Below are 22,183 nucleotides of genomic sequence, written 5' to 3'. Positions count from 1 at the left end.
AAAGAAACGGTAAGGATAAAATGTAGAGCAGTTCTAAGAAAGTTCCAGCATGTACCGGGGAGGGTGCTGGTGGCATGAGGAAGAGGATACATGGCATGATTCTGATTAAGTGACTTCTAGGCAGGTACCCAAACCTGAAGGAAACAATTCATTCCAGAGGATGCATTTGGGCAACTCATCACTGAGTTATTTGACCAATTCTTACCACTGTGCCATGGTTGCTTGATTGCATGCATTTCTTCTGGGTGGAGGAGAAGCCAGATCAGTCCTTGCCCAGCAGCCTAACCCAGGAACTGGCGGGAGCAGAAAACCAGCAGATGGGAGGGAGGGGAGGGAGTGTGCAGCATCTGACTATAGAACTCTGCGTGTTAGCCAGCCCCTTACCTAATAATTCTTGTATTATTCAGTATTGCCTTCAACGCAGTTAATTCCCCATGAGTTACAAAGTGTTATACCAAAAGCCCAGATAAGCTACATCTACTACATTTCCCTAGTTTAACCAAAAAAAAAAATCTTGTCCTCTCAGGGGAAGAGATCAGGTTACTGGATGCCTTCTCCCTGTGGTAAATCTGTATCATTTTGTCCTCTCTTCAGCTGCACTCATATCTGTAGCTGTTCATTTCTTTTTCTTTTTTTTTTTTTTTGGAACCTTGTTCTAAAGCCCTGCATATTGCTCAGCTCAGAAGAACAAGTCTCACAGTCTCATCAGTTGTTCCCCCTTCCTCTCATCTGTGCCTCAGATATTCCCCACTCAGAGAGCCCTGCCCCTGCTTTGCTCAAGGTATTAAACATCCTTGCCACCAGGCTCACTGCCATGTGCCAGGGGACTCTGCAAGACTATGACAGGTCTAAATACAAAGTGATGGCCTTAAGTAGGGAAATCGGGCTGCGTAAACTCTTGTAAATGTTGTCATACCAAGAATAGTTCTGCTGCTCTTGAAATATGAAAGATAAATGAACATTAACATGCTGGAGCTATCTACTAGTAATAAATCACAGTGCTTAAATGTTTATGTATAGAAATTGTGGAGCTCTCCAATGCATAGCTATAACTTAACTGTGCTTGGGGAGAACCAGGTAGCAGTTATTTTGTGTAAGTGCTTTCAGTTGAGGTTCAAAAAATAATGTATCATTTAGGGCTGTCTGCTTGGCAAGTCTGTCAACTTTCCTGCGCAAACTGCAAATGAGGGGAAAAACTAATATTTTTTTTTCACCCACCCTTGGATGACCTGTTTAGCAGCAAAGCCTTGTACATCACTTGCAGGTTAACAAACAAGCCGAACCCGCTCTGCAGTCTCCCCCTGACACTTAATTTCTCCCATATTATTCCTGACTTTTTCTTTGTATAGAGTTGACTTCAGTAAAGCACCATTGTTTGCTTAGGCACTTACTGTCTGTTCAGTGTTCAGGACACAGGAAACCTCAGCTATGCCAAAAATCTTTAATGAAGTATTTGGAGTACCTTTTTAAAAGGCATTCCTCCATCTAGCTGTAAACCTGTACTCTCTCCGCTCAGACTAACAAACAGGAGGAGGAATATACAAACTGATATTTTTATTGGGTAAATCAATCCATTTGTGCTCAATCCAATGCACAAACTAATTCTGCACTAAGTAACTGTGCAGATTAACCTTCCTTTTTTCCAGTAGACTTAAGGAATAAGCTCAGCTTTAAGGTTCTGGAAGAGGGAGAAATATTTTGTGATGTGTGGTACAGGGCATCCATCAGTAGTTAGTCATAAAACTCCCTCTGTTTTGAACATGGGTTATATGGCACTTAATTTCCATAGCACCCCTGAGCCCATGTAGCTTGGAGTGGCACTTTTTAGTTAAATTCAGCTGGGAAGCTAATCGCTTTTTGCGACTTACCCTCTTCATAGGAGTATGTATGTCTTCGCAGATACTTAGGAGGCTGCACTGTGCAAACAGCATTTGTGACACTGGCATCTAACAGCTTTTTCCCCGAGTCTATTTGATATGTATTTTCCTGCATGAAATGGAGGCATGGTGGTGCTGCTTCTTTTGTGTATCGGATGGCAGGAGGGAGAGGCCTGGCAAGGGTTGTGCTTTCCCATATATGAGAGAGGTGAAGTGGGGACACGGAGCCTGGGCAAGCAGAAAGGAGAAACAGCAGGAAGAGAAGTGCTTGTGTGTTGTAGCTCCCAAGGAGGGGGGCAGGGTGGGTAGGGTGCATGGATAGGGAGCAGCAGTGGCACAGACTAGAGCTTGCTGGAGGCAGGTTAGAACAAGCAACTGCAGTTTCGGCAGCCTGTTCAAACTAGACTGAACCAGCAAGAGCACAACCCCAGTTCTGCAATGGCTACATGCATAACTGAGCTTTCTCAGTGGCTCCTCACTGTGCAGGCACAGCTCTGTGAGACTCTAACAAGACAGTGTGCACAGCAAGAGCGTGCCCCCCCCACCCCCGAACCCTGCAGAGAAAGCAGTTTCTTGTTCCTTTCTTCAAAGGGTCAGAGGCAGGATGTGTAGCAGTCATCGCTAATTCCATTCTTGTTTGAAAAGCCATTCCCTGAGAGGTGGGTGTTTGTTTCAGGTACATTGCTGGTGCTGACAATTTAGAGGTAAACAACACTCATAACAAGTCTCCACCACAGTTACAGCTGTTCATCTGCCAATACTAAAGCAGTTGTCGTGGTATCTGAAGAAGCTAACCAAGACAGCTGGTTTCCTGATAACAAAAGTTGTCCCTTTAAGTACTATCATGGTTCACACAAATATGTACTCTGTTACAGGAGGATGAAGAGAGGTTTCTTGTTGAAGTCTGTGCAGATCTGATGCATTATGCAAAAGTTATGAGCGCATGTCTCCAGACACTGGTAATACCACTGTTCCTGCTTGGAGCCATCAGCAGTAGTGAAGCAAAAATTGCTGTGTTCTTCCAAATGAGGTTTTTCCGGTGTCTCTTCACCAGCCACTTCTTGTACCTTTGCAAAATTCTTCTACAGTAGACCTTGGCCCAGCTGAATTGTAAAAACTTTGTGATAACCAATGGGGGAACTGTCAGCCACTGCAGATCCCTGAAGTACTCTGCATAGTGCTGTGTGATGCTGCACAACGTTAACGTTGGCAGGCAACTGAAAACGAGGGACCTGTAGCTCAGCTTAACAATATGTGTAGATTGCTCATAAGACAGGCAAGGTTCAAAAGCAGCAAAAAGCCCATGCCAAGAAAATGATGTGTATGCAAATATGTTTTTTAGCCAATTAGCCAACATATGCTGTGATCTAGTAAAATGTGAAACACAAATGATGCTTGTGGGTAGTTCAGTTTGAATTCCACCTGCTGGGTTTGGCCAACCAGCTGTTCTCCAGCCATCGATAGACTAGCCTTGTGGTTGCTGCCTCTCGTGCTCCCTTAATAAAGGATGTCTGGCTGAGCTCTGCAGCTGGCCCTTTCTGTTCCTCAAAGGAGTGGGATTAAGAAGAAGGAATCTGAGGCCGGTGGAAAACAGCAGGACTACTAGTGCCAGTTATGGGTTAGGATGTTTGAGGTCTAGAAAAAGCTGATGCTGGAGGAGAGAGTGGCTGTCAGGACAGACAGGCTGCAACAAAAGCGTCTGGCAGTACTGCAACTGATGGAAGTAATGCAGTAACCATAGTAGCATGGAGCTGAGTGTTGGCTGTAAAACATGTACAAAATCCTTGGTTAACACTTAATCAGCTCAGTCCATGGGCTAAAGTCACAGCAGCATCTGCAGTGCAGAAGTGCCTGGACACAGGGCTGGATTAGAGCTCTCAGGACTGAGCAGCAGCATAGTTCTTCCCTGAGAGATTCAGGAGTGTCAGCATGTTTAGATCCCTGTGCTTCTCTGCAGTGTACGCAAATGAACACAATAGATGCAAATAAAACTCCTGAGTCCATTTTCATGTTTACCTTGTTTTCCCGTATGGCGTGTTTGTAAATGCTTGCTAGTTAAACACAGCTAGTACTGCGTAGGAACATTAGGGGATCACGTACACATTTCTGGCATCATGTCAGGCGCTGGGAGAGCCAGAGCTGAGACAGTTATAGGTGGAGCTGTCTGAGATAGCTGCGAGTACAAGTTTCACAGACTTCTGTCGGAACACTGCCTGCAGGGCACAGATGTGATATGAGGGGATGAATACACTCCTCTTTGTTGCATTTTTGTAATAACATGACTGTTTTTGTTTCTGCAGCTGAGCTTTTAAAACAATGTTGCTCTTCCTCCTACAGTGCCTAACTACACCATAGCATACGAAGTGCCTAGATGTTTAGCCTGAGCCCTGCTATACCAAGCTGCCTCTTCAATAAATGCTTTTCCTTCTTGCATGCTAAAGCAAAGGACCAAACCAGAATGCGTAGACCACAAGGAGCATTTTGCAGGGGTTGTTGCAGGATGCCTGTGATCTAGGCCACCTGCAGCGTGCGGGACGGCTCTTGTGACAGTAGCTGTGAAGTGCGGTTCGGTGTCACTGTAGCTCCCTGCTCTTGCCGTGCCAGCTCCGCTTGGTTGTGAAATAACTGTGGTGAGCTTTTAGATTCAGGAGAGGAGGGCACCCACTGACACTCCTTGTCCCACCACCTTCCTGACCACCCTTTGCTGGTTGCCCTCTGACCTGGAGATTATTTTCACCACTGTCTTTTGTTTGTTTAAAGCCTGGTTTTCTTGTGCTGAATTTTCTTATGAATGTTTGTTTAACAACATTAAGAAATTTCCCACTAGAAGACAACCTCTGCTTTGTTTGTTTAGACATATTTCCTTTCCATTTTTTCCACTTTAAAATTTCCCTTCAATATTGGAGGCTTTGGTGATAGTCATACAACAGTAAATGCCTTTAAAGAAGAAAAACAAACCACAAACAACTGATTGGGAGTCTGATTTGTATAGCACAGGTCTGCCTTATATTAAATACACCAGATCAGCATGGATATTTTGTATAAGCTTTAATTTCTTTGCATTGGCAACCAATGAAGGACTGCTTTGGTGTTTATAAATACTGAGAGAAAATCCAAACAAAAGTTCAAACCACTGTGTTGCCTCCTCTACTTATTTGTCTAATATGGATACAGGAATGTTATCTATGTTTTTAAAAATAAAAATGTAAGAGATCAAAGGACATCGTAGGAAGACTGGATAAATATTTATGGATTTCAGTTGAAAAATAACTAGCCCTATAAAGTCTAAATAGTTAGGAGGGTCTTTCCTTTGCTAAATAATATTTAGACCAGTCTGACCTGTATTTTATTCTCCTGACTAAGTTTCAATAGAAGGTTTGTTTTATAGTGTGGTTTTTCAGCAGGCCTGAGGCCAGAGAACAGATCTGAACTGGTAATGCACGTAATAAGGAGCCAGTGGTTATTTTATGACTTGAGGAGAGCAAGCATGTTCTTACGTGATGTGGGATCATAATTCAGCAATACTGAAGTTTCTACCATTCTTTAACACTTCAAAGCAATTTGTATTGGAAGAAAGATTTGCTGTTTTACATCCTCTATAAATGTAAATTCTTTATTGCACAGTAAAGCATTATTTATTTGTTATTGGTTATTTATTTTTCATTGTTGGAATTGGTTGTGCCTTTAGTGTAAGAATTTAATGCCTGGGTTTAAAAAAAGAAGCCTGTAATCTATTTGGGATGGGTTTTCCTCTTTAAAAAAGAATTTGGGGGGAAGAAATGCAGAAATAAGCTACCACCATAGCCTGACACCATAGCGACTGTGGTAGCTTGTAAACTACTGCTTTGGTGTTGGAATCCAGGTCCAGAGCCATCTGCTTTTGCTTCTGGTTGTCACTGGTATATCTGCTTCTACTATGTTGCAATGCTCCTGTTCTCATTAACCTCTTCTATAGAATGTGTCACCCTGTATGTTTTCTCTCACAATGAGGAAAGAAAATGAGCCAAAACCATTGTGTGTAGTGACAAGCACGTATCATAGCTGCTTGTGGGTTAAAAACTCAACCATCTCACAGAAAATTCTCTTACCGGGATTCAAGGAGACAGAAATTTGAAATCTCATCTCTGCTGAACATAGTTTAGATGCATGCACTTTGCCATTATTTCCAAAAGCTACCAGGAGTTGTGTTGTATTAGGGAAATGCATGGTCATAATGCTTTAAATTCATGCCTGTAATTTCGGGGGGGGGGGGGGGGGGAATCCCAGAAAATCCTTTTTTTGGTCTGTAGATCTGTTGTATTGACCAAAACAAGCTTGGAGGTCAGTTATGCTGAATTGCTGGATCTGTCTCAAAGAAGATACAGTATATGCTCTGAAGAAGAGCATGGAGAAGCATGCAGAAGAACAAGCTCCAGTCACACTGCTTGACCAATTAAAAAAAACCCGATCTGAAAAGGAGAGTGTGAAAGGGGAGGGTTCCTCAAGTTCTTCTACCTTAATGATACCCACCTCCATTCTCATGGGGAAAAGGAGAGAATTAGTATTTAAGGGACAGACTTAAATAATGTCTAGGTTTCTTCTGTAGCACTACCATCAGGAGAGAGTTAACTTCTCTTTATGTTTAATTTCGGAGGTTTCACATGAGTTATGCAGCTTGTAGATTTTATTTCCTTCTTTCAAGGAACATAATTCTGAAGATCAGGCTCTGAAAGGACACAAGACCAATAGTTGGATTACAACTCTGGGCTTCAGGAGAGCAGACTTTGGCCTATTCAGGGATCTCATGGGATATGGTCCTGGAGAGAAGAGGTAATTGAGATCTTAGTGATTTTTCAAGGATTACCTCATCTGAGCTTGAGAATGGTTTATTTCCTGCCCATTTTAATGGTCCAAAGGTGGCAGGAGGCCTGCACAGATAAACAAAGAGATGCTGACAAAGCTCAGGCATGAAAAAAAATGCACACAAGAGGTGGAAGCAGTGTCAGGTCACCCAGGACGTGTATGCAGACAGTGTCCAAGGATGAGGGGTTGGTCAGGAAAGCCAAAATCTCGCAAGGGATGTGAAGAGCTACAAGAAGGGCATCTCCAAGTGTATCAGCAACAAAAGGAAGACTAGGGAAAATGTGGGCCCACTGGGTGAATGGGGCAGGGGACTCAGTGACAGCAATATGGAAAAGGCTGAGATACTCAATGCCTTATTCACCCTTGGTCTTTACTGGTAAGATACGTTCTCAGAAATCCCAGGTCCTTGAGACCAGTAGGAAAGTCTGGAGCAAGGAAGACTTACGCTTGGTAGAGGAGGATCAGGTGAAAAATACAGGAAATTCTACTTAAATGTGAGAAAAAAAATTTTTACTGTGAGGGTTATCAAACACTGGAACAGGCTGCTCAGGAGGGGTTGTAGAGTCTCCATCCTTAGTAATAGTCAAAACCTGACTGGACATGGCACTGAGCAATGTGCTCTGGTTGACTCCCCTCTGAGCAGGAGGATGGCTGGACTAGATGACCTCCAGGGGCCCCTTCCAATGTCAACTGTTCTGTGATTCTGTGAAATCAGTGTTTCTGAAGCAGCTGCAGAGTTGAGGACCTGAAGGTTTGACTCCAACTTCATATCTTCAGATTGAATGTTGCAGAAGTCTAAGTCAGTGCATAACCTTGCCCAAGACAGTAGTTACCTACCAAACTGTTGGCATATATTCTTAATATGATTTTGGATTTCTTATTGCATTAGTGGACCTGCATGTGCTATAAATAAATAGAGCTGAATGTTCCTTGACTTTTGGTAAAAATGGAAATGCCAAAATGCACCACTAGGAAGGTGGGGGGGGGGGGGGAGCAGGTGTTGAGAGGTGCCTCCCATGCTGTTGCCCTTAATAAAATTAAAATACAGTAATATTATGAAGAAGTGCAATTGTGCAACTGTATTACCAAACTGCAATGGTATTTAAATGCAAATGCCCAAACTCAGCACTCTTTTGTCTCCATAGTTAACATTCCTTGTCTCCTGTTATTCATACCTTAATATCCTGTGCTGAAAGCACATGCCAGGCCTTACCCAGGTGAGCAGCTATACTGAAAAGACTTGTCATATGAGCACTGTCACGTATATTGACTGGGATCACCACCTGTAAATTCTGTGTGGCAAGGCATTTAATCTGTACATGACAAATTTTGCTTCCTTGCTGTGATTTTTAAATAAAAAAAAAAAAGGAGGAACAAACTACTAGTAGATTTAGCTAAAATAAGCTACCTTCACTATAATCAGTAACCTTGTGGCACTGAACTGGAATTATCGTTAGTGAAGATACTTAGATCCATTGTTTTCTTACTCTGTTTGGAGGTTGAGTCCATAAACTTTTATGAGCTATAGTTTAGATAATGTTAGGAAATAGCTTGTCTGGAACTAAAATTATCTCATTGTTTGAAACAGGCTGGGACAGGTTTTGGTCTTTTCTGCATTAGTCTATTCGCTATAAAATAGATCTTATCTTTCAAGTATTATGAAACTGCTCATTAGATTTCTGGTTTTATACATGGAAATACAGTAGATCTGGCTTCTTGATGTCTGTGGCTGCATGTGAGTACAATAATTAATGATCTAGTTCATAAGGAGAGAGATCTAAGGAAAAAAACTGAAAGAATGTTTATATTCTGTTGGGGTTTTTTTAAGAGATTCTCAGGTTTATCTGGGTGAGTATGACTGTCAGAAATGTGTTTCCTTTGATGTATTCCCATCACAACTGGGATTAAGTGCATTCTGGAGGCTGAGTGTAAATTCATTTACGCAGTAACTCAGTGGCAGAACAAGACTACAGTCCAGGTTTTCTGCATTATCCATCTACCTTGTCTTTGAAGCAGCAAATAGTGACTTATTTTTAGCCTTTCTGGATTTATACAGGTTTATAGCCTAAGTCCATGGAAGTCTCCTCCATTTCAATAGCCTAAAGAAAACTGTTTACTTTTGAAAAGAGGATGTACACTATCAGCACACTGAAATGTGCTGCATGCATGGATACCACTAATGAAAGACAAGAGCACTTTCTTCACTGAATTTTTTTCCACTAGGATAATATACTTTGTATCTTCTAGTCAGTTATAGTTATAGAAGAAGATTATTTTTGTACAGCATTGTTATTTTGCATTACTCAGTAAAAATTTATTCTTGCTGGTGGTAGCTGAATCTCAGGGAATTACTGTTATCATGCAAAATGATGCTCTTAACACTACTAACTGTCATAGATCCATGGTTTTAGGCAGTCACTCTTAGTAGGAGTTCACACTGTTCAAACAAGTTCAGTGTTGTTTGCACTGACAATGTACCAAGTGAGTACTCCACCCAAAAGCAGAGCCAAGGTCTTGGAGAGAACATTGCTGAACAAAGGCACAGTCAGGAAGGAGCTGGAATTTGTGATGTTCAGAACTATTGTTCAGCCCCACCACCTCCATCCTAAAGCCCCCAAATTTTCAAATTCAGGGCTTTGATTCAGGCTCTTTTCACTGATGTTGATTGTTTTCAGACAAAGATTTTTTTTTTTTCATTTTTTCTTCTTCTGTCAAGAATTGTTACAATAATTCAGCTCTCTTAGAAGTGCCTTCCTTCTGCTATATGTTTCTTAATTGAGTTCTTGGCATAAGGAGGGGATAAACTATTTCTAGCTGTTAGAGTAGCTGTGTGAACTGGGAAAGCCTCCAACTTCTAGAAATGTATTTAAGGGCTTGAAGAAGATCCAAATTCCCAAATAATTCTTACTCCTTTGCTTGGTCAGCTGTTGGTATTTGATAAATAGGGTGGGACTATTGTCAATATTTAACAGCTCAACACAAATATTATTCTTCATACACTGTAAAAATAGTATATGAAATGCAAATCAAGTGCTTTAGTCTAGGGTTTGGTAGTAACAGAAGCAAGTGATAAAATCTCCCTTACCTCCATATGAAGGCATAGAGAAGGAGGAAAACGTTACCGGTGGTAACAGTCTTCCCTGCTGGAAACAAAACAGTGAGATTCCTTGCTCCCCCCACCTAAAGTCATGTCCCAAGGGAGGTTCTGTGATAGATGGTTGTTGTGAAGTGTTTCCAAGTAAGAAACAGCAAGGTATGACTATTAATTAAAACGAGATTACCAGTGAAGTGTTCAGTGACAGAGTTCCTCCTGCCTCCAGTGGCACATCACCAGGACCCCTTGAACTGCTCTGCAGTCATATATTGCAATATAAAAACAAATTATTTCTGGAACTTTCCCTATATTCAGAGAAATTCCTCCCAAAAAGCCACTATTTGGCATCAGCTTGCTGGATGGAGCCACCTGCCCTGTCCGTAGTCATGTGCAACGTGACTACGGCATTAGCCTCGTTCAGAAAATCAAGATGCAGTGTGGTCAATGTGAGATGGGTTTAATGAGTATCAGAAGGAGGCCTGGATGTCACTTCCCAATGTGTTCCAAAATGGTCTCCCACGATTTTAAATCTTTGGAAACGTATTGCTATGTAAATGGTTTGACACAATAGCCAGGAGATGCTACTTTTTTTAACTGAAGGAGAGAAACTGAGTGTCAAATGGCTCAGCCACAACCATGCTCAGTGAAAACTGAGGTTAACTCACAAGGAAGTATCAGCACTGCTCAGCTCGGTGTGCCTCAGCAAGCAATGTTACTTTTATTGGTAGCTAGATTAAGCCACCACCCACACAAAACAAAGGATGAGGAACAGAGCCAGTTTATTCGGGAGACTTTCAAATCTAGCATTGTTTCGGATTTGGCTTTGGTCCAGCGTAAAATGTGTTTGTATGTTCCTAGAGCTACCCCATAGAGAGGACCTTCAGGTAGCAGGAAACAGTCAGTTACTAGAATTGTAGTTTTTTGGTTACTCTGTAAATGAGTGTGAGTAAATCCAGGAAAGAAACACAAATAACAGCAAAACATTATTACACCATTTTGTCCAAAACAGTCAGACTGCTTTACCATTAGTTAAAACTAGTTCTTCCTCAAATCCTTTTACTAGGATTACTGCACTGTTAATGTTTCAACTGTCATCCAGAAAAGTCAGATCTCAAAGCCCATTCTATCCTTCTCCTCTCCACCACTGACAACTAGAAAGCTGAGCAATCTTGACTTACAGACTGAGGACAGTTTCAGTGCACTGTAAGCACATCATGTTCCTGTATGTTGGTTCCATTCCCACTTTGTCTTGACTTTTTCATTAGTCACAATAGAGCAATGGTACTGTCTTTGCTCACGAAGTCCTTTGAGATCTAATGAGAGATAGTATATATTTCTAAACAGTTAAGACCTTTCAGACTTAGGCAAATATCACATCAGTCACAAACAGTTCATATAAATACACAAATTTTCTTCATACTTAATTGTATGAAAAATCGAATTAGAAAAAAGAGGTAGAGATGGAAAGATTCCCTCTCAGTGAATACAGGCAACGTGTGTAACTGAAGTGGTTGCACTGCAATTGCCCTTCAGCTTCTGTGAATCAAGTTTGCTCAACCTCCTCTAATTCCAAACACCAAACCTAACATTGCTAGACAAGAAGAGAGTGTAAGGATGGAGTAAGCATTTAAACAGGAATTTTCTAGACAAGGACTGAAACACACATGGCACGTTATCCTGAACAGTTAAATCCTGTATTGTACTAATTCTGTTGAGAAGTGTGGCGTTTCAGTCTAATGTGTTCTTTAGCTAGTAACTCGCATGTCTTGCGATATTTGTCTGGTTATTTTAGCGTGGTCTGATTCTGTTAGAATAAGTCTACTAATTCTATTTGACTTAGTAGCAGCTACAGCTCAGAATACGAAGCTGCTCAAAGGAAAAAGGCATGATATTAATTTTCATTAGTTTATTTCTATAGGACTTCATTATTTGAGAAAACAGAATAATAATTCAGGAAGTATTTGCAACCTTTGCAACTTTTACGTCGTGCACTAAGGTATCAAAGGTTACTATTCAAGTGTAGCCAATGAGCCGTGGGGTGCTGGGGAAGACTTTGCGCATGTCCATGCACTTCTTGTCAATGAAGAAGGAGTTTGTCTTCACAGAAATTTCATGTTCCAGCTTTGACTTGTTGAGGATCAGCATCTGAAGAGTATCATGGGCTTCTTGCAGACGTTGCTTTAAGGTCTGTAAGGTGTCATCTATAGTGTAAACTTCAGTGACAAGCCTGAAAAGAGAAGGGGACAGGTTGCTCATGTAACTTTAGCAGTCCCTCACCACATTCCCTTTTTGTCAGTGGATGGGTCATGCTTTCAGGCAGGATTTGAGCAGCTGTCTTGGACTGAATCAGTATGAAACCTATTTGCCAAACTAGCTTGCGTAGCATCTGTAAGTGAGGATTTCTTGCTTGTGTTGACCTTCAACAGCAGATTAAGCCACTCCACTTTGATATATCTTTCTATCTGCTATCTTCTTCACTTGCAGCCTCTCATTTGTGTAGCCTCTCTAGGCCTAGCATGGCTGTGTTGAGCACTTACGTATGGTCCTGTAGAATACATTTGGGATGGATGTTACTGGAGAGTGTTAGTGTAGTTCATGATAGCTTCAACTTGTGTAGCAGGATGTGCTAAACAGTCTAGATTTGGCACAGAAGCCTGTTAATCGGTACAAGAATCACTTGCCAGACTAACCACTGAATGTGGAGCTCTGAAATCAAGATTTTTCTGTGAGCTGATATTAGCCACATTTCTTCTAGTGGCTTACCAATGGAGATGTGGCAAATCTTCTTGTACAGTCACTGAGCTGAAAAACTCTTTAATACTGTCAACTTGGTGTTTTGTCTCATGTTCTATTAACTGCTCAGTGCACTATACGTTATAAGAAAGATTGATTTTTCCAGAACCCACTTGACCTTGTTTTGGGTTAGTCCCAGTTGTTTCAGCACAGAAAAACTAGACTTTATTAATTTGTTTTCTGTCTAATCCCTTCAACTATAAAGTTGGCAGCACACACAGAGAACAAGTGCCAACATCAGCACTTCCTTTTAAATAAACAGCAAACTCGGATAACATTTACATGTTACAAAGAAGTGGTTCACTTGATATTTTCTTTCCCTATTACAGTTGAGCTATTGGGCTGAATTCCTTCTTGCTTTAAACCACGTGAGAGAAATACACTTAACAAATTAGTTAAAAGCAAAAAAATCCTTAAAAAGTGAATTAGCAAATGGTTTTACTTTCTCCGATAGGATTTTGTCTCTAAGAAAATACATTTTATTTGAGAAGTGAGCTCAGCCAAAAACTGTGATAGAAAAAAGTGTCCAAATTTCAAATATCCTGTCAGAATTTCTATTTCTAACTGTAGTTATGATGAACCTAACATTCAATGATTTGGATCAGGTAAAGCATCCAAAATAACCTCATCTGGATTAGGGAGCTGTGGTAGAGCAAAATTCATATGTATTGGAGGAAGGAGAACAGGGAATGTTAATTATCTGCCAATATAACTACATCTAGTAAACAGTGTACTTGTATAAACATTTTGGTTAACATCTTAGAAATTGTATTAGAATGACAGAGAACTTGCATGTATGTTAAGCCTAAAATACTTCCGAATAGCTGTGCAACAGCTTGTGAAGCTCTTATATAACCTATAAGCTAGTAGGAGTTTGATTCAGAACCCCTATGTACTTTTTTGGTTTTAAGTATGCCACATTAATGTCCTTTCACTCTAACTGAAGAAAATATTCAAAGGCATTCTGATGTTCCAGTGACTTCAAATGAAGCTTCCAAATTTTTTTAGACGGGACCCTTCAGAACATCAACAGCATCACTGGCAATTGTGGAAAGAAGGGATAATGTGACACACTGCTTCAGCACATCCTAAATCAAACAAGTTTTATATCTTGGATACATGCAATCCTGCTGACCAGACTGGTATCGATCATAATGCTGCAGACATTTTTGTGGAAGAGATATTCAGGGGGGAAGTAGGGAGAAAACAAGACTCAGAGTGAGTATAAGACTGGAGTTGTGTAAGGAGGTATGAGGCTGAAAAAAGATATATTGCATTGTACAATTTATGGTTTAAGGAGTTAGAAAAAGTTAAAAGATGCCAGTACAATAAACTATGATTTATTGCCCCTTCCTTGTTTGAATACAAGCTTTTTGAGCTGATAAAACACTGTTTAGGAAAAATAATATAAATACTCAGTTTAAGCATTATGTACTTCATTAATCTTATTGTATGTGAAGCTGTTGTATACAGTGGGTTTTTGCTAGACACAAATATAAAAAGGGAATAGTTTTCTACTTTTCATAAAAACATGCAAAATTCTCTTACTGTGACATTCACTCCAGCTATAGGAGGAACCCTGGTGTAGTATTTCTTGAGGACTGTGCCCCTCCCCCAAATGTTCTGAAGACAGTATTTTAAATAGGATATACTCAATAAGGTTGTTCTGGAACACTGTGTTCCAACTGGATCGTAGGGAGATAAATGGGATTAAAATTCAGAAGACCCTTCTTCAGTCATTAGGGAAAGAAGGCTAGTATCTCGGACACCTTCTTGTACATCCAGAAACAATACACACTGTACAGCAGCACAGGGATCACCAAGCTGATGCAATGTGTGCTGGGAAGCCCCCACAGCTATGTAACCAAAATGTGTGCCAAATGAGCTAACCTGTACAAAGATGATACCAGAGGCACTATGTAGTTGAAAATTAGTTGAGGCAGTAAGAGATGCTGCCTCATTGTTATTTGCAATTAACTTTCTAAGGAGCTTGACTGTTAGATAGGTTTTTTTTGCATCACAAGACAGAATTTCGTGTGGAATAACATGTTTCTAAAATTAGGTACTGCCTAAAGTGAAATCTTGTGTTTCATACAGAATGGAATTAAAATCAATTCCTAAGTCCAAACTCAGACATGAGACTGAATCCCAAAAGATATCAGCTACTAACAAACAACTGAGCTCTTAACTATCCTGGGAGAGGGACTCTAGAGGCAACCACACACATTGAACATTAGATGTTTTGGCCCATTATTTCAACATAGCTACTTGGATTTTACTACTTTCTTCCAGAATTTGTATTGCAACGTAAAGAATGCAATTCTAATCTCCTCAAACTGATTCACTCCATCATTAAATTTCCCATTCTTGAGTGGCTGATGAAGGAAGGGACGTAGTAGTCTGGCCTTTACTTACTGAAACTGAGGTGCATCACGGCAAAGTTCTATATTGGGTCGTTTAGTTCTTCCCTCCAGGCGGGTCTGAGCCACTTTCAGTGGGTACTCCTTTGCCTTTATGGATGTCTCCAGTAACATAATTGTATCTTCTGTCTGGAAGATTTCTTGAAGTATCTGAACGAAGCAGAACATTTTTGTGAGCCTCACATGCATACAAAATCAGAATTCACCCCTGCTTTTAAACATTCCTATTGGAACTGCTTCCGTTCTGGCATGTCATTTTGCTTAATTTAGGGGAGGAGATTCCTATAAACTCACATCAATCAGATGTATTTGTATAATATGTTGGCTTTACCTTGCCATTTCTTTAAAAGGACATGTGGTAATAAAAGCTGATAGGAGAGCTAGAAGGAGGGGACCCGTACAATCATACATCAAATGAAGGCATTTAATTAAGTTGTTCCTGGAAAACAGGTGAACAACTTTACTAAGAAATGCACCATCTCTTTCCTATTATAAAATTAAGAAATTTGTAGACAAAATGGAATACAAATTTATTACAAGCAGAAGAGAAGCACTGAATTATTGTGATGGGGAAATTCCAACTGTGTGTTTGATAAAGCAATTTTCATAGAGGCAGTGTTTATGGCTCTGCAGGGACTTACTTCTATTTTGCTTCATTATCTAATTTTTTTCCTAAATAAAATCTGCTGCTTGATCTATGAACATTTTGCAAAGGTAAAATTCCAATAAACTGCCATTTTCATTTAAACCTTCATTCAATTCTTATTTCTTTTTACCTCATAAAAATTCAAAAGTAATCAAATATGTCCCCTCTGAAATTGTTTCATACTCCAAGTGTTTTGGGGACATCTGCTGCAAGAACATATGAACACAAGTCATATTTTCATACTGAAACTAAATTCTCAAAGTTTTGAGAACTCCACTGGGAGCTGTGGAGTCCCCCCACTGGAGGGAAGACCAACTTCCTTTAAAAGCCTTTTTTCTGTAAATGGAGAAGATATGCAGTGAAAAATCACCAAAGAGTAGAGGCCCATGGAATTAGTATAGCATAGTTTTTAGTTGCAGTGCATGTTATCGTATAATCATATTATCCCTGAGAATCTTATATGCTTTAATCTGTATGAAAAAAATGAGAGAAATTGCAAGAGAAAAGCTTTGCTCAGTCTTAAAAAAGAAAGAAGGGAGAAAATGTTTATATTCAGGTAACATTTCCCAGCCAATTGATTATTATGTTACTTTCATTTATCAGGATTTATTACAGCCAATGTGGTGAAACTATTCAAGCTTTTCCTATAGACAGCTTTAAAATGGAAGAGAACAAATTGAACTAATGTAGTTTCTCAGTCAGTCTACTGAAATCAATGCAACTTGAATTTCAACAACCACTAAAAATGGCATAATGTGATTTAAATTATGCTGCTATTTAGATCTTGCCTACACACTAAGCTGTACCAGGTTTGCTAATGATGTGTGTGGTTTGAAAATTCAATTGGTTCCTGCTGCTGAAAGGTTATTTATAGACAAACCCCAAAGACTTAAGGATGCCAGGAACCTGCTCCCCTGTCCAAATCCTTAAGGGCTTGTTGATGTTGTATAGTAGGGCAATGTGAAAGATCCTCTGGCTAGCACTGTCCAAACCAGTTCAACCCTTACAGCAATGCAATCTTCCCATAATCATCTTGGACCCTGAAGCAGCAGCGTATGAGTGTGACTGTACTGATTTGAAGCTAGGTCTCCACGCTGTACTGAGCCCTTTGGGTCCAAGGGTGGTTCTCACAGCTAGCTTGAAAGCATCTTCACCCAAAAAGCTGTAATTGCTTATAGACTGCAGGGAAAAAATCTGGCTTATTATGAAGGGAGCACAGTATGCAAGAAAGTTAAGCTAACGGTAGTAAATTTCTCCCTGTAATTTTATTCTGCAGTGGCTCCTTCTTAATTAGATAGCCACTGTAAGCTAGCTGTTTTACAGGGAATATTTATGCAGGTAATCCAGTGCGCTTTGGTAGCTATTTTTTTTGCACAGGAACTACTTATGATAAGAGTGCATTGTTAAATACATCCCTTTACATCTTGTCTACAATTTTACCGGTTACACATACTTATTTCTATAGATAATAACCAAGGGAGAGAGACTTAATGAAGTTAAATGTCTTCATTATGTATCAAGCCCACATCCTTCCTTTTCCCTGAAAACACCAAGGATTTAGGTCCTCTGCTGCTCAGAAGCAGAACTTCAGTAGTTGTGCTGTTGTCAGAACTTTTGCTATTTATAACCTCCCTAACAGAATCCAGCGTGTGTTCACGTGTACATGACAAAGGTGAGGTCCAGCTCCTAGGTAGGCTGCTGGTGATTAAGTGGACATATGTCAGGGAGAGTTTTACAAGCTTGTCAGTCCTATCCTTTGCTCCCACTGTTCACCTTCATTGCTAACCAAAAACATCAGCCTGTGGGGACATACCAAGGCTGGGAGGCAAAGACTATGCAGTGCTTTTAGAGGTCACCCGCTGCTTAGCAGGGTCCTCCTTTCCTGTGTTTATGTTATAGCTTCTGTCACTACAGCGGTGTTTCCCATGCTACGCCTTACTGCGTGCAAGTGAGCCAAATTCACTGGGGTGTAGTTCTGTTACCTGCAGTGGGGTATTGGGAGGATGTTGGCCTCTTGCATTAATTCTGAGATTAAGTAAGATTCTTCCAATTTGGAGTGAGTTGTAAACAGATTTATTTCTTTTTAATAAAAAGTGTAATCCAAAGTAAAAACAATGAAACAAAGCAGCACGTATCTCAGCCCAGTAAGAAATAGGCAAAGTTATGTTTCAATTCAGAAAGGATTGAGTGGGCTATTTGTTTTCTATTTATGGTGGAACAGAGGACTTGCACTCTCAGTTCAGATTCTGGGTAGGCCCTTTGTGGTTCAGACTTTGAGCTTTACTGGTAATAACACTTTCTGTCTTGGGCAGCAGGTGGAAATGGTGATTCACCTTTGTGGAGCAAATCTATCAATGAAACAGCACAATTAAAGCAGCCCAGAGCACTTCGGTAGAAATGAACCATGACTGAAACCAGCTCCCCAGAGCAATGCTGCAGTTCACAAATGCACTTGTGTTATGGTAAGCGTGTCATGTAGTCACTGTGCTGATAGTTTCTGTCCTGTGATAATATGAATCAAAACAATTTGATTTATTCAGTGAGTGGAGTTAGGTTACAAGCTCTCTTACACTTAATTAGTGCTAATTGTTCTAATCAGGTTAGAGAAGAGGATGAAATTAATATTTTCTGCAAGAAATTTTTTTCCTGCCCTCTTTTTCTTTGAAAGCAGTATAGGTATCTCATGTTTATTCCATATGCAGAAGGAAGGCAGAAGGCCATCAAGGGGTTGCAGCATGTGCACAGAAACATACTGCAGCAGACTCTGGAAGCCTTACGCGTATTTATAAGAGGACCAGGGAAGAAATTTGGTAGTCTTCAGTATTTCAGACAATAGTGCCACTCCTCTGCCACAAATCCTTAGTATATAAGGATTGCTTATAGCAAATCGTGGGCATTCCAGTAGTATGTGACAATGCTTCTGTGATGGTTGGATGCCCTTTACTCTTTCATTTGGCTTGCGTGAAAAAATAAATTACATATCAGATGTTTTGTTAAGATGCAGAAGGAGCAAGCTGATTCTAGTACAGACAACGCTGAGTAGATTGCCCATGTATAAACTGTCCTCAGTCTCTTGGAAAGGCCATTTTCATTAAGCTCAGTTAGCAGAGAGAACTTTAGAAGAGTGGTTTTCTGAACCCACACTTTTCTCAAATCCTCTTCTGATGCATTCATATGTGGCCACGGTGCAAGTACAACCGCCAGACCACAAACCCATGTATTTCAAACTCAGTGGTAATGTTTCAAGTGCACGAACGTTGGTAATCATCAAACCTGAGGTTTGTTTCTGTCCCTTTACAGCACTTATTGCCTGCTGTACACATAGCAAACACATAGGTGTTCCCTTAGTGACATGGAAGCAGGAGACCGTATTGTCCGCTCTTTTTAGCTTTTTAGAATACTAAGTCATGTATGCACTTCCCCCTTAAATAATGCCATATAACTGACATAGGACAATAGTAGTCTTGTGTCTAGAAGTGACTGAAAGTATTTAGAGCTTGCACAGCCCACAAATTCACACAATGTTAATGTTCGAAAAGGGCAAGTTCTGAAATCTAAGTAGAAAATGTTTCTCTTTATTGAGAATCCAGTAGTTCATTAGTCATGAAAAGAGAGCTTTCATCTAAAAGTCACTGAACAGTCAGTTTTATGTCCAATCCTTATAACACTTTGTGTCGGCACAACGTGCAGTAACTACGCTCTCGTGCCACACGACTTCACGAGGTGCTCTGGTGTCCTACTCATAAAGGTAGGAGTAGTCTGCAAGCACTACTGATTATTGCTGCAATTGCTGCAGATTATTGCTGCAGATTACTGTCTGCAAGGCAATTGATTATTGCTACTGAGCAAACCCCTCATTCATTCGCTAAAGAAAAATATTGTTTAAACCTGCCTGTGAACTCAAAATTCAAACGTGAAACTATGCATCCATCTTTAAGCGCTGCTTGGCTGCATGTAAGTGGATGTGGTTTAGGTTCACTGTGTGTTCTCAAATTTTTTCTCTTTTTTTTTTTTTTTTTTTTAAAGCACTGTCATTTAAGACATACAAAGAAAAACGGCCTCAGGGGAACTACCTCCAACGCATTGCAGAAACTTTGTACAAACAGCTTTCAATTACTCATTCTGGCCATACATTGGATAAAATGATTTAGATAATTTACTACACATAAACGGATTGGTGGGGAGGATCACCAGATAGTGTTGTACCAGTCTACGTCGTTTCTGGATGACCTCCAAAGGCAGGAAGCAAAAACAACAAACGCTGAGCAGCGTGTTGCTAAGACAGCATGGTGAGGCATTGGCTCAGGCAGCTGCCCATCCGGAAACTTTCCCTTCCAGGACATGAGTAAAGTTTTGTGCTGCAGCATTCTTGAGAGCTTGTAGAAAACTGCACTCCCACTGTTCTCTCGCTTTACCGAGGCCGCGATTTTTACAGGCTGGATATAGTAAGACCAAGAGAAAGAGCCAGTGAAGTCATACACATTTCATCATGTAATCAGGGTAGTCTTATGTACAACAGAAGCATTTTTAAAATGCTACAGTCTGACAGCTATCCTTGTTTCTTTGTAGTTTCCAAGGTTTGCTCAGTGTTTAGTATCCAAATGCAAAAAGTAGCAGCCTGGTAACATGGTGGGAGGAACATTCTTGTGCCTCCTCATTCTGTAAATTTCTTTATAATTAATATTATGCCTCTCAGTTTTTTAAACTTTTTTCATCCATGTTTCCATTTTTCATCCAAATTATTTTGTAAAAGTTACATTTGTTGAGGTTATCATACTTAATTGAATAAATGGTGTAATTGTGACTGATTTCACAATTCATTTTAGGGTATATGACCACATTATTTCAAAGTAAAACTATGATATCTTGCAATCTTTGGATTACAAGTATAACCCATCTCTCAAATCTGAAATGAGTTTGGACCTGACAGTTTTTACTGTCATGTTGCAGACAAATTCTTGATAGAGATTACCATGTCCCTTGCTCTTGTTTCCAGGGTTTGTTTGTTTGTTTTGAAGCTTAATAGCAGGTCACTGTTTTATGACTTATCAAGTTTTGTTTTGTTTTTAATCAGATGGTGGTGGGGAATAGTCCAGGAATCTTTTAAGAAAAAAAAGAAAAATACATTTAAAAGAAAAAAAACATACTCAACAAAATGTGACATCAGCAGGTAATGCATTCAGTTGGTTTAACTGTGTTGAAGCAGAGTTAGAATCATTCTGAGCAGTAACTTTTGTGCATGTTGTGTATAGTCATATGGGATGACAGTTTCATAGTTAAGAGAAGCAGCGGTTTAGTTTGTGTCCAGGGAAAATATCTTCAAACTGATGCATTGCACAATTCATCAAGCATGTCAGGAGTGGAGAGATTGGTCCAGATTTGGGAATATTGCAAGCTTTTATTTATAAAGCTTTATAACAATGGGAATAGGGCTGGCATAAATATAGGGCTGGCATAAATACAGTCAACACATCTGAAAGCTAAAACATACTGTCAGTTCTACGCATGCCAAAGGATACCTATAAAATCCCCAACATTTTCTTTATAACTGTCTTAAACATGACAGTTTCACAGAAAAGACAAAGCTATCAGCATATAAATACTATACTTTTAAAACAACAAAGGCTTTAAATACACATCTGGACATTTAATCTGTGTCCTTACAGAGACTGGTCTATTCAACGTAGATTGAAACAGAGGACCCAGGGACCCTGGGCCTTTCATTTGGTCGGTGTAACAATTTACAATCTTACAAAAGTCTTCCTTTGACTGAATTCCAGTATGCTTTTTTACTTAATCTCTGAAAATAATCTAATCAGTTTCACATTTATATGCTATCAGTTTCTATTTAACTTTTCCACTGGTACTAAAAATGTACAAGATCACAGAATAGAATTACAGAATTGTATGGGTTGGAAAAGACCTTTAAGATCATCGAGTCCAACCGTAAACCGTCCACCCACTACACCATGTCCCTAAGCACCTCATCCAAACGTCTTTTAAATACCTCCAGGGATGGTGACTCAACCACTTCCCTGGGCAGTCTGTTCCAATGCTTGACAACCCTTTCAGTGAAGTAAAATTTCCTAACATCCAGTCTAAACCTCCCCTGGCGCAACTTGAGGCCATTTCCTCTTGTCCTATCACTTGTTACCTGGGAGAAGAGACCGACCCCCACCTCTCTACAACCTCCTTTCAGGTAGTTGTAGAGAGCGATAAGGTCTCCCCTCAGCCTCCTTTTCTCCAGGCTGAACAACCCCAGCTCCCTCAGCCGCTCCCCATCAGACTTGTGCTCCAGACCCTTCACCAGCTTCGTTGCCCTTCTCTGGACACGCTCCAGCCCCTCAATGTCTCTGTTGTAGTGGGGGGCCCAAAACCGAACACAGTATTCGCGGTGTGGCCTCACCAGGGCCGAGTACAGGGGCACAATCACTGCCCTAGTCCTGCTGGCCACACTATTTCTGATACAAGCCAGGATGCTATTGGCCTTCTTGGCCACCTGGGCACACTG

General features: G+C 40.3%; 1 protein-coding gene and 1 long non-coding RNA gene across 2 annotated transcripts in view; one reads left to right on the top strand and one right to left on the bottom strand.

Annotated features, from left to right (window-relative positions):
- Positions 1-11,335: 11,335 nt before the first annotated feature.
- Positions 11,336-22,183, bottom strand: part of TEKT5 (tektin 5) — a 32,448-nt gene continuing 21,600 nt past the window's right edge. Inside the window, exons 6-7 of the mRNA XM_075515072.1 lie at positions 15,022-15,176; positions 11,336-12,040 (exon numbers count right to left, since the gene is read on the bottom strand). Coding sequence (XP_075371187.1) covers positions 11,827-12,040; positions 15,022-15,176 — 369 coding nt within the window. The 3' untranslated portion in view covers positions 11,336-11,826. The remainder of the gene's footprint in view (positions 12,041-15,021; positions 15,177-22,183) is intronic.
- On the top strand, positions 13,796-20,842 carry LOC142416027 (uncharacterized). Its single transcript, XR_012777608.1, has 3 exons — positions 13,796-13,824; positions 17,985-18,134; positions 20,747-20,842. It is a non-coding gene; the product is annotated as an uncharacterized LOC142416027 (long non-coding RNA).

Source organism: Mycteria americana, chromosome 12 (assembly GCF_035582795.1).
Source record: "Mycteria americana isolate JAX WOST 10 ecotype Jacksonville Zoo and Gardens chromosome 12, USCA_MyAme_1.0, whole genome shotgun sequence".
Classification (NCBI taxonomy): Eukaryota; Metazoa; Chordata; class Aves; order Ciconiiformes; family Ciconiidae; genus Mycteria; species Mycteria americana.
Note: the sequence above shows the minus strand (reverse complement) of the source record. Positions and strands in the feature narration are given on the sequence as shown.